At 43.2% G+C, this 13,470-nt stretch overlaps 1 protein-coding gene across 1 annotated transcript in view; it reads right to left on the bottom strand.

The window, feature by feature from the left end:
• The window catches only part of LOC137419146 (voltage-dependent T-type calcium channel subunit alpha-1G), a 640,444-nt gene extending 634,599 nt beyond the window's left edge, over positions 1-5,845 (bottom strand). Inside the window, 2 exon segments of the mRNA XM_078768309.1 lie at positions 4,483-4,760; positions 5,798-5,845. Of these exon segments, the coding sequence (XP_078624435.1) occupies positions 4,483-4,724 (242 nt within the window). The 5' untranslated portion in view covers positions 4,725-4,760; positions 5,798-5,845.
• Positions 5,846-13,470: the final 7,625 nt, after the last annotated feature.

The following is a 13,470-nucleotide window of genomic DNA, read 5'->3' as shown; positions in this document are numbered from 1 at the left end:
TAAAGCATGGTGGTGGAAATATTATGGTTTGGGGCAGCTTTGCTGCATCAGGGCCTGGGCAGCTCACCATCATAGAATCCACTATGAATTCCTCATTGTACCAGAGGGTGCTTGAGGATAATGTGAGGCCATCTGTCGGAAAGTTGAAGCTCAACCGAAGGTGGACCTTGCAACATGACAATGACCCTAAACATACCAGTAAATCCACCAAGGAATTGCTGAAAAGAAAGAAATGGAGGGTTCTGGAATGGCCAAGTCAAAGCCCGGATCTAAATCCCATCGAGATGTTGTGGGGGGATTTGAAACGAGCTGTGCATGCAAGAAACCCCTCAAACATCGCACAGCTGAAAGAATTCTGCATGGAGGAGTGGGCAAAAATTTCTCCCAGTCGATGTCAGAGACGGGTAGACAGTTATAAGAAACGCCTACTTGAGGTTGTTTCCGCCAAAGGGGGCAATACCACCTATTAGAGCCAAGGGTGTACTTACTTTTTCCACATGCGAAATTTGCATTAATGTTTATTTAAATTATACAATGGACTACAAAATGTAAATGTTTCATGATATTTGTTATATTATATCACCTTTATCTGTCAATATTGTTGAAATTAAGATCAAATAGCTGTTTGTTGAAATATGTTGAAAAAGTCAAAACTTTACATGGGGTGTACTTACTTTTTCACGTGACTGTATATTAGCGAGTTACCTGTGGGAAGCCAAAAGCAAACAAACAATGGGGAAACGGTGAATGCTAAACCATGGAACCAATAAAGACCACGTTCCTGTGCCACCTTTAGTCATACATCAGACATGGACAGCAGGTTCGTCAAGGACTTGGGCAAAAAACGTACCCAGTCTGAATGGTTCTGTCCCAATTCAATGGCGAATCTGCATATGGCGAATCCAAGAATGTCACGGTTTGAAAGTAGAAACCCTCACGTCATTTACTCATTCATATAAACCCAATATCTCTATTTTCATTCCAAACAGCATCATTCCAATCGTACGTTAATACTATAACAAAATACTGTGTTAGATCAAGATTGTATTGAGATATTATCAAATCAGCCCATTGTCGTCATCTGTTCATTTCCGGATTTGTGGCAGGTTCGTATCGAGACAATTTTAAAATCATAATTATATTGAGGAATTTATGAAACCTCCTACCTACCTTACAGCATCAGCTGGGACCCGAAAACGTTGCACAGAAGGTTTGGGGGAGTAGCCCCAAAACTGAGGGAGTAGTTTGGGGATGGACAGACAGACACTCTTGTTTTATATAGAATATATATGTATAAATGTGTATTTATATATGTATAAATATGTGTATCTATATATATATATATATATATATATATATATATATATATATATATATATATATATATATATATATATGTGTATATATATATATATATACCGGCGTTGCCCGGGTTCTTTTTGAATGAATTTACGACTATAATTCAGCTTTTACTCGCGGCCATAGAAGATTGACTACTATAATTCAGCTGAGCTTTTAATTGCGAAATGGGCCCAGCTCGGCCGAGGTGGCCTCGACCGGCCTCGCCACCTAGCCTGTAACCTTCCCGGGGCCTGTCCCATCATTTTTGGTTCTTTTTGAATGAATTTACTACCATAATTCAGCTTTTACTCGCTGAATACCATTTGCGTGGCCGTAGAAGATTGACTACTATAATTCAGCTCAGCTTTTAATTGCGAAATGGGCCCAGCCCGGCCGATGCGGCCTTGACCGGCCTCGCTACCTAGCCTATAACCTTCCCGGGGCCCGTCCCGACATTTTTGGTTCTTTTTGAATGAATTTACTACTATAATTCAGCTTTTACTCGTGGCCGTAGAAGATTGAATACAATAATTCAGCTCAGCTTTTAATTGCGAAATGGGCCCAGCCCGGCCGAGGTGGGCCTCGACCTGCCTCACCACCTAGCTTATAACCTTCCCGCGGCCCGTCCCGTCATTTTTTGTGTTAGAGGTTTCCTCCTATCTTTCACCGTTCAGGAGATTACCGCGTGCAGACAAACAAACAAACAAACAAACAAAAACTTTCATTTGTATATATATATAGAAGACTAGCCAAAAGCACCCGGCATTTCCCGGGTTCTCATTGAATTTACTACTCTAGTTCAGCTTGTATGCACGGCCATAGAAGATTGACTACTATAATTCAGCTCAGCTTTTAATTGCGAAATGGGCCCAGCCTGACCGAAGTGGCCTCGACCGGCCTCAACACCTAGCCTGTAACCTTCCCGGGGCCCGTCCCGACATTTTTGGTTCTTTGTGAATGAATTTACTACTGTAATTCAGCTTTTACTCGCGGCCGTAGAAGATTGACTACAATAATTCAGCTCAGCTTTTAATTGCGAAATGGGCCTCGACCTGCCTCGCCACCTAGCCTATAACCTTCCTGGGGCCCATCCCGACATTTTTTGTGTTCGAGGTTTCCTTCTATCTTTCACGGTTCAGGAGATTAGCGCGTGCAGACAAACAAACAAACAAACAAACAGAAACTTTATTTTATATATATAGAAGACAAGCCGAAAGCACCCGGCATTGCCCGGGTTCTTTTTGAATGAATTTACTACTATAATTCAGCTCAGCTTTTAATTGCGAAATGGGCCCAGCCCGGCCAAAGCGGCCTCGACCGGCCTCGACACCTAGCCTATAACCTTCCCGGGGCCTGTCCCGACATTTTTTTTTGTTGTTGAATGAATTTACTACTATAATTCACCTTTTACTCACGGCCGTAGAAGATTGACGAGTATAATTCAGCTCAGGTTTTAATTGCGAAATGGGCCCAGCCCGGCCGAGGTGGGCCTCGACCGGCCTCGTCCGGCCTCGCCACCTAGCCTATAACCTTCCCAGGGCCCATCCCGACATTTTTTGTATGAGAGGTTTCCTCCTATCTTTCACCGTTCAGGAGATTAGCGCGTGCAGACAAACAAACAAACAAACAAACAAACAAAAACTTTATTTTATGTATATATATGTATATATATATATATATATATATATATATATATATATATAGATATATATATATATATATATATATATATATATATATATATATATATAATTGTTTGAAGCATTGCACTCCTACTAGTACAGAGAATATGCTGATGAACTGGTGTTTGTGTAATGATAGAGGACTAATTGACATACCGAGTTACACAAAAGATGATCCTATGTGTTACAATGCGCACTTCACAAGAATGTCGAATTGTCAAGCCGGTGTTTGAGTGTCATTCATTCAGTCGATATTCTCTTGTTGTTAAAAAAACATCAATAATTTGAAAAACTTTGAGATAAGAGAAACTCGTATATTTAAAATACACATTCTACAGCACCCGTTAACATTGATTAAACAGGTGTTTTTGAACATTTATGCAATTCCCCCATCACTTGCTTCACATATTATTGTTCACAGAATCCACAACTTTTTCCACTTGAATCTTAGTCAAAATATTAAAGTAAGGTGGGACAAGACACATACATCCATCCATCTCTCTCACTTTCTTTCTAACCCTCAATGGGCTCGTTACCTCTGGCAATCAATTATCTGGGTGGTCGAGCAGATTTTCACCCTTGGTCACATCCCTAGGGATGCTGGCTGTCTTGCTATGCCGAAGGCATACTCAGGATGGGATTGCGGAATTTCACCAGGGTACCATTGGTAGCTCACTTACTCTTCATCAAAATACACCATTCACCAGCTCACACTAGCATGCATGTCCCAAGCTTCAAGTCCATTCGAAGGACAGCGCACTGATTGATGCCACCCCTGCCCGCAAACACCATGGTGACCGTTTCAAGGCAGGTTGACAATGGATCCTCTTTGTTTTGTATACTTTAACACGTTTCATTTGAAATTGTTGTCAGTGCCAATCAGAGCCCTCAGGTGTGCATTATATTCAGGATACTAAACATATCACCAGGTATTTTAGTTACTTATTGATAATGCTAATATTGTGAATAACATGTCCAAATGTAATTTGCAGTAGATCAGTGAAGGCAACAAATCTAAACTTTTTTAATGAGATGAAACGACAGCTGATCCTATTATAGTTAGACTATGATGAAGTGGTTGTGACATTATGATAAACTTCAGCCGTTACTCACGTTCGTTCAATCTAAAATCGGATAAATCAAAAGAATAATCACGTGATGTGTTATGCCAACATTTTTTCAAGCTTCGCCAAAAGATCTTGCGGGCTTCCCAGGGTAAATAAACCAAGTGGAAATGCATGAAACGTTTTCTTTAAAATAACTTAACATGAACAGAAACGGCAAAACCAACCGCTCAATGATTGAATGAATCAAAGAATGAATGAAGGATTTAATAATATAAAGAAAACAACACTTAAAGTGATCTGTAGGAGAGCTGTTCTTGCGAGTCAATCGAAAAGACAGTATAGCAGACCTTTGCCTTTATAGTATTATAGTCCGCGGATTTGTCAGAGGATATGGATTACAGACCATGCGGAGACACCAGCTCCGGGGACGGGTCGTTTGCTCGAGGCAGAAGAACGCCACCGTGGCTGCACCTGGGTAAGGTGCACGGGGTGTCGGGTACGTGGTTCCGGCAGCCGTTGCCCCAGCCTCGTCGTCGGCGTCCCCTTGGCCTACATCTGGGTCGTTCAGAAGCACGAAGGTGCTGCTGATCTGAGGTTGGGACTCTGGGGTGGTGCCAGCTGGGTCTTGTTCCATGACTGATAGGAGAAAGGTCTTGCAGATTTAAGAGCCCTGCGAAGGAGAAATGAGAAATGAAGCAAGATGAGGGCAGGGCAGGGGGTCTTGTTGGTAGGAGGAGTTTGAACGTTTCGTTTGCATAATATACCATGATGTTGTACATGCTAATTACATGCGATCTCCTAAAAAGAGGCAAACGACGCCTACCACTTCATCACAAATGACAAAGGATATATGTAGCTACTGATGTCGAGAAACAGGCAGATGTGGGGCATACCATAGCAGAGAATTCAAGAGGAATACCACGATGAGGACCTTAAAAGATTGGAAGTTTACCTCTGTTGTCCAGCTTTCATCACTTAGCATCGTATCTCTGAAAATAATGTTATTATCGATCTCAGCAGATCTGCATGCCTGTTCATGTCACTGAGCATCACAATCTAATTATGGTAACAGAGTAGGAGCAGTAGCAGGCTCTGGGGAACATTTGATCCTTTGGGGAGACGAGAATGGAGATTGTTCAGAAGGGAGAACATTTTCTGTTTCGGTGCAACCCTAATGCTTCCACCTCAAGCTTCCCATCTTTTCCTTTGAGTGGCAACGTGAACACGCGTGGGAAGAGAAGCCACCACCGGTTAAGGCTGAATAGAACCTTTGGCTTCACGGTCACCGTGCACCGGACTGGCCGATGTAGGTACCCCCAAAGTGGGGCTAGAACCCTAGCTGACTTCATGGCTGGTCCGCGCACACATCTTTTTCTGCGTTATATACATATAGTGCGTGATGGCGCTCCTCTGTGCGCACTCCCGCACGCCTATTGTTCTTGGCTCGCCTGCTACGCTCTCATTGCCGAGGGTTTCCGTAAAATTTGCGCTTTTCCGAGGTAATTGGAGAAAGGCAAGTGATTGCAATAGGGTAGACGACCTGTTCCGCACTGACTTAGCGCTTAAGTTTATGAGCGAGCACCAAATTTAACAAGAGCAGAGTGAATGCAACGGTATACAGCAAACGCACAACGCACTGAGAGTATCCCGAGAGCACACCACCGGTGTGCGCACTGAGAACGGGAAACGGTCACGCGCACCACCAACCTGGGCACTCGTTGCGCCCCTGAGGTCCATTCGTGCACAAAACCCCTGGGTCTCACATCCCGTCCGTGCGCTCCGCCGGTCGCGGAAGCCGTGCGGGGTTTGCGCTCCAGTCTCGGTGTTAGCGGGAGGAGCTGGGCGGGTTCGGAGTTGCTGTGGGGGGTCGAGCTTTGTAGGTAGGAATGATGGGGATGGGCGGGATATATGTGGGGAGAAGGATGGAGAGCTCGGTGGAATCCCAGCCGTGTGATTTTAGATTCTGTCTCGCTCAATGGGTGCGCTTACCTATGATACTCTTTACACGTATTCTGCATACCTATCCGGCTCGCTTCTCAACACATCGCACCTCTCTTACCTTACAACTGTGAAACCAACCTACAGATAAGCAAGATCTCTCTGGGCAAAACATTCTTATTACTTTGCATCATCATACATGCGTGTTAGAATCCCATCTACTATGTTAAAATTTTTGCCATGGTCATTTTCTTTTGCATCCGCATCACATGGAGAGAGGATCAGGTAAGGCAGGTGGATCATCCCACCCTGAAGGTGGCTAATGTGCTAGCTGGGATTTTATTGGCAATCCAATCTCGATGCAGAAATTGTCCCGGAATTCGACTCGACTTCCCGAAGATTAGAATCCCAATCCTTAATGCCGATGATATTAACTGGATTGGCACCCTGACCAATCCCCAAGACCCCAGTCCAGAGACCTCCACTCCAAGCCACCACTGTCCCCAAATGATAACAACAACCCTGTTGTTTCTCGGCCTGTTGTGAATAACCTGTTCCAATAATTCACCGACACACCTTCCAGCACACAGATTAAAGGCAGGAAAAACATCATTATAGATATTGGTTGTGAACATAATGAAGCAAACACAAAATTTCTTGAAAAAATACTCAAAAGAAAAATTAATTACCTACCCAATGTCCCACCTTTTTCAAAAACGAAAAGGTCGAGGTCAACATCCAATGACCCTTGTAAAGGGCCTGGCTTGGTACGCTTTCTTATTCCAGTGTCCTGCAAAAACCCAGAGTTAAGTAACATCTATGAAACAGCCTTAGATATATGCTCATCAATATTTTTATGCATCACTTGTGACGTAGTGCACAGAGGTTGAACTCAATGACAACATAAAGTGCACTGTATTTACCTACCTGCCCACTCGACCCAACCATCAGTATCCAGTTTCCATCAGTGATGTTATGGTTTTCGGTCTGTGCTGCTCAACGCTAATAAAAAACATCTTCAGTTTTCATCCATCTTTCTCCCAACAATTGTCACTGTAAGGCTCTGTACAGCATCCTGGAGCACCAATTGTGATGTCATCACTCGAGTTACACAACAGGGAGGATGAAGAGGTTTCTCGATTCATTTTGCGTTCATTCATCACTGCTGGCACGAATGACATGCAAATCCACCGTTTTTGTTTTACAATTTACACACTCAGCCATCATTAATCGAAGCACCGCCATTTTGCAGAGGAATAATGCAAAACCTATTTATTGTCATCGACCACCTGCATTTACAACTAAAGATGCCATGGAAATAAGACAGATGGTCACTCAAGCAAGCTCAAATTCAGGACACCTATCACACATAAAACTAGATTGACACTCAGTAGAGAGTACATACCTCCACCAGGCTGAAAAGTTTACGTTTTGTATCCACTCATAGGTCGGATCTGGATTCTGACCTGAACCAAAATCTAATCGGCTTGTTCTCGTCACTCACCCAACTCATCCACCAAGCTTTGTCATAATCCGTCCACAACGTTTTGAAATATCATGCTATATATTGTTTTTGGCCCTATCGATCAATTATGAAGAATCACTTTTCCAAAAAAATTCTTATATACGGATCTTTTTGAGATATCCTGTTCACAAACAGACGGACGAACAATCAAGAAAGGTGTCGTGCAGAGCACGATACTTGCAAAATCCACCACACCCTCCAAAAAAAAATTGCCATGCATACACTAATGTTTTCCCTATTCAGTGAAGCACTATGCAATTTTTTTTTTAATTCTCAGGTTAATAGGATGAAAATTGTCGATTTTTCAGATGAAAATTGATGATTTTAGATGTTTGACCTGGACTTCACCTTTGACCATTTGACCCCAAAAATAGTTGGTTTCCCAATTTATTGAGACACTGTGCAATTGCTATTTGATTTTCAAGTCAATCCAATGAAAAATGCCAATATTATAAATGTGACCTCAAGATGACCTTTGACCTTTGACCTCAAAATCAACAGGCTTCTTTATGACCATCTCTACTATCTGGTGAAGTTTCGTGAAGATCGGTTTAAAATTGTGTCCTGTAGGTGATTGACATACAAACAGACAGATGAAAAATCGGTCAGAGACCGAGGACATGCCGGAATGTACTTTTTTATTGGCCATTTTGGACAAATATGGCGGCCGAACCACGTGACCGATGACGTCATCATTTGTTTTCTAAACTAATTTATTCCTTGATGATGCTCCAGAAATTTCATCTTGATCAGATGAAGTTTTGTACTTGTCGAATTATGATGTCATAATGGAGGCACCTATGACATCATCACATATTTTATTCCCCATGTAGAGTTCTTTACAATGAGCCATGTCTCAATTTTTTCTATTCAGCACTTTCGGAGATATAGAGGTGCAAAGTTTTTCGGTTTTTCCAAGATGGCGGCCGAACCATGTGACCGATGACGTCATCATTATTTTTTTCTCCACCAGTTTATGCCGTCATGTCGCTCAAGAAATTGCATCTTGATTGGATGAAGTTTTGTACTTGTCGAATTATCAAATTATGACGTCATAATGGAGGCCTTGGGCCGAGAGAGTTAAAAATTGGGCAAAGTCTATTCCAGGGCAAGACAAATATGTCTAAAGTTTGGCGATTCTAGGTGCAACGATGTAGATGTAGTGCTGCGCACAGACAGACAGACAGACAGACAGACAAACAGACAGACAGACAAACCAACCGATCAACATACTTACCGGAATCTTTTCCGGCAAGTAACAAACAGACAGACAGACAGAATAACATACAAGACCAAGCAATATACTTGAAAAATCTTCGATTTTGCAAGTAACAAACAGACAAACAGACAGGGGTGAAAGCATAACTCCATCCATCTTATTTGGCGGATCTAATGGATCTTATGGAAAAGTCCCACACACTTGGAATGCTGTAAAATCCATAATGAAATGCTTTTAAGGATTGTTTCCTATTTGGAACATCACTATGTTACGTCATCATTCTCATTCCCAATAACACTACCCATCTTATTCGAAACATCCATCTGTGGACGCTTTATATATCATTGTGATTGTGACGTCACGTTTACAACATGAAGTGCTAGTCCAGGCCGATGCACATGCGGAGGCATAGTAGGTTTGTACCACATGCCTACATCACTGTAGTGACAAGACTAGACTTTCAGGTGAAGCATACTCACACTGCACTCACCTTGGGAGATTATAGTTCCTCGACTGCCCATCCATGGTCGTTGTATAAGCCCAGGTTTATTACCCGGCGCACATGAAGCGGAAAGCGGGGTTAAGCAATTGGTTCACTTTGTCTGTCTGTCTGTCTCTCCGCAGACATCAGTTTATGACACCATTCAGAATATGGATCGAAAAACGAACCTGTAGTTTTACCAAGCTTTGGTTCTGAATTTGTCCCGAACGCACATGCGCAGAGAAGTGAGATAATTTTTTTTACTCTGTCTGCCTGGCAGTCAAACCAAATTGAAAATCATTCCAAACAGGAAACTTACTGTTTTTAAGGTTGTTATAAAGGACACAAACAACAAGCATGAGGAACTAATGTAATGTGTGCGCTCGGGTGGTGTAAAAGAAGCTGCATCAACAGCGATAAACCTCCAGAATTTTTTTCGATGACTTTTAAAATCTTGCAGAACACAAATCTCCTTTTTGGCAATTTCACAGTACATGGACAAAATATTATGGCATTTGAAGTCATCACGTCCAATCAAATTTGCCGCTTGCAGACCCCGCCCATGTCCTTGTTTCTCAAGACTCACAAGGGTAAGGTGTTCTATGAACTCTCTAGTTATTGAATTATGTTGTTAATTCACCAGAGAATGCAAGAACGAATTTTTTTTAACTCAGGAAGCAAAACCACAACTATTTCAATCCTTCAATGTCCAATTTGCACCGCGTACCCTTCACAACATTTAAATAAAGCAATAGAATACCCATCATTTTAACACCACTCCTCCCCACACGACATTGTAGTAGGTAACCTTAACTCTCTACGACCATCTCCACTTGACTGCCACCTTCTGACGAATGTACCTGCAGATGATGATTGAAACCTGCCAGCCAGCGGGTATCGATGCAAAATGGTGCACGTGATCATTTTGGGAGATTGCAAACGCGTAGATCAACGACGCAATCGAAGGCAACTAATTCACTACCTCGATCCAGGTTCAATTGGCGTAAGGAGGGTTGGGTGGATTCTGATCTGGATCCGTCCCACAACCTTGAAATATTACAATGGTGACAAATTGGCATTTGGACTGGCCAATGCAGTGCTCATCTGCTCTGCGTGCCAGGGAAGTGTATCTTTTCATGAATTATAAGGACTTCTGTAGACAACGGACAACCATAATTTTAGTTTATGGGATTTGAACTTGGGATACACATCATGAGGCAGATGTTCAGATGGGAATGCCAACAGGTCGACCCAAATTGGTTTGGGTAGGAATTTGGATCTTTGCCCAGCGTTCCAGCGACAACTAGCCTATTCTTCATCGGAAGGGAAGGTGAATTACAAGAGTCGAAATTGTGTTTGAGAGGATGGGAGGGAATGACGAGAGACTCAGGCAACAGACAGTCGGACGGAATGCGCAACCGTGGTCGATCCAGTAAATGACTTGTGCTATTGCCATGTTTTCTTCCTGTCTCCGGTGGCCCAACAACCCGGGCAAACACTCCGTGTTCGACCGCAAATTTAAATGCTCAAGTCTGTTGCTTGGTAATCAAGGCTAACCATGTTACCACCCCAGCACTGGTTTTCCGCTCGCATATGACGCGCGCAGGGAAATCACATTGTAACAATCCTGCTTTGACTCCTGGTCTAATGTCACCCATAATGAAGCAACTGACTACGGTGGTTGCAGCGACACGCAAGGAAAACAGTCCGATGATTTGTTGCTCATCTTCTAAATCTCAAGTGTGCAATTACTGACGAAGAATGACCAGTACGTGGTCTTTACACAACATCACTTCCTGGGCTTTTTACACTGAGTCTCTATATTGGATCCGAGCTATCTGAGGTTCCTACGCAATGCTATTCATGTGCCCTGGAACATGTGTCCCTGTGTTGTTATCTTGCATGCATGGCATCTCTTTCAGGGGTCACTACAAAGCTCTGCACCAGGTTCTTATAAAAGTTCAAGATGGTGTCCCAACAGTGAGCCCCAAAATGGAGTTCGTGTACTTGCGGTCTTTATGCTGGATAAGTACTGCAGTGAATCCCTAGACAGAGTTTCTACAACCATTTCCTTTCCACTGGATCTACAGAAAGGCATCTTGAAAATTGGGCTCTGATAGCATCTGAGCACAGAAATTCTGCTATAGAGCGACATTGCACTGGAGCCTACATATTTGAGAGCTATCCAAGATACTTAAAACAAGGCATTTACAGGAAGTCTATGTATGAGGTTTCAGGAAAATAAATAAATAGTAACTGGGCAAATCTGCATTACCTCTGCATCCCTGGAAAAAGGTGATGAACAGTGAGTGACATTTTCGAAGCAGAATTATGCGTGCTGAGAAATAGGATTAGGCTTATGGCAAGAATTTGGATTATTGCGGCGACGACGTTGAGGTTTCGAGTTCAGACGAACGATAGAAATAATACGACAGGTTGGAATTAGGACTGGATAGGTATAAGACGAGGTTGGAGTACCAAAAGCGATGATAGAAAGACATGTTGCAATTGTGATACACAGGCCTGTAGTGTGCATCTGATTTTCATCTTAGCTGTGACAAGTTGGTTTATTTAAAGGGACACCAAATGCAGCCTTAATTACCACCACATACATGGCTTTTTACATGCTCACTCCATTTGTTTATAGATGTTTTGAAATAAAAACACCTGTCACAAGCATTGAATAGGAAGTCGATATTGTCAGGATTGCGAAAGGATTTTTGTCGAGTCGAGGCTCATGGAAGAGCTGGAACACAGAACGGAACAAAGAACACAGTGGAAAGCGGGGAAACACCCACCAACGAGGTAGGGGGACACTTGGAAGAAGAATGGGCAAGGAGGGGGACACAGGGGTTGAAGAAGCCAGATTCAAGCTCGACAAGAGCAACAAGGGAACTTAAAGAAGGGAAGGGAGAACTGGAGATGAATCGTAAATGGAACAAAAACGGAAGAGAGAGAGAGAGAGTAGGGAGCAAAACAGAATGACCTGGAAAATAAGGGCTGGCTTCGGGAGTAGGTAGTAAAGATGAGAATGGATGGGGGGTAAAAATGAGTAGGCCAATGGTTGGGGAATGGACCTGAGGAGGTGAACAGCCATCCTGAAGCCCGAGAGGCAAAAATGAGATTGAACAGACTAGGGATGTTGTTGTTGTTGTGTTGCCCCAGTCAGTTCTGGTTGAACAAATCAGCGGCACAGAGATAGCTGATCGATCTCATCGGAGCGATCCAGAGATCCCTCACATTGAAGATGTTGTGCTGTTGCCTACGTGAAGCCAGGACCATGCAGTCTTCCGTGATGTTTTATTGTGTGTGGAGCGGCTTGGCAACGGTTGCAAATGTCGTCATTGGTGTCGTCGAGTCTATGTTTGTAGTGTAAAAGAAATTGGTGATTTCCCTGCTCACCATGACTCATTTGTTTCTCTTTTGGTGATTTTCAACATACATTAAAGTCCCTTCTTTTCTTTTCCATGTCTATCATACTGGCCATAAATATGGACAAGATGCTGCCTCCATTTTGATTTCCTAACTGAACAGAAGCTCGAGCAGTCTCCTTACTCAGCCGATCCGTCTCTCTGCTCAGTAAAAGCAGAAGGTGAATGCTCGAATTCGAGACACAGCACTGTGTAGACTTCTGGGCACCGTGGCCACACGCCGCGAACCTGCGAGGACAAACGAAGGACATCAGCCAGCACGTTTGGAGATTAGAGTGTGGACAAGGCAGAATCAAAGCGGAAAAGACTGCATAGACAGAAGCGCACCAGAAAACATTGCATAAAGGCAAAGCTTGCCCCATCTGCGTTGGCGATCCACCATTGCGCGATATCAGGCTTGAAAACCGGAAACTCATGGCGAATGAGGACCAGTCTGAATACGAGGCCTGAATTGCACAAGGATTTTTCCGAATGGCCTGACTGCCTCGTTCGCACATGGCCATTACTAAAGAGTTTGTCATTCCAGGAAGTCAGACATCTTGTAGATGGCGTTACCCCCATGAGGAAGTGAAAATCCAGCCTTAACGGATCTCTGGGGCTCTGGAAGGGCAGGAGCGTAAACAATCTGGCACATTGTAGGGAATGCACCCTAAAACGCTCTCAGTGGGAAACGGGAAAAACGCCAGCCCAACAACAAAAAGGACGAGAGGGAAAGATCGCCATTGTATCTTAAATTCTGTCTTCGTTATCTAATGCAATGGTCAATTGACATGAATCAGCGACCCA

This window comes from Myxine glutinosa, chromosome 1 (assembly GCF_964187855.1).
Source record: "Myxine glutinosa chromosome 1, kmMyxGlut1.1, whole genome shotgun sequence".
Lineage (NCBI taxonomy): Eukaryota > Metazoa > Chordata > Myxini > Myxiniformes > Myxinidae > Myxine > Myxine glutinosa.
This window is presented reverse-complemented; position numbering and strand designations above follow the sequence as displayed.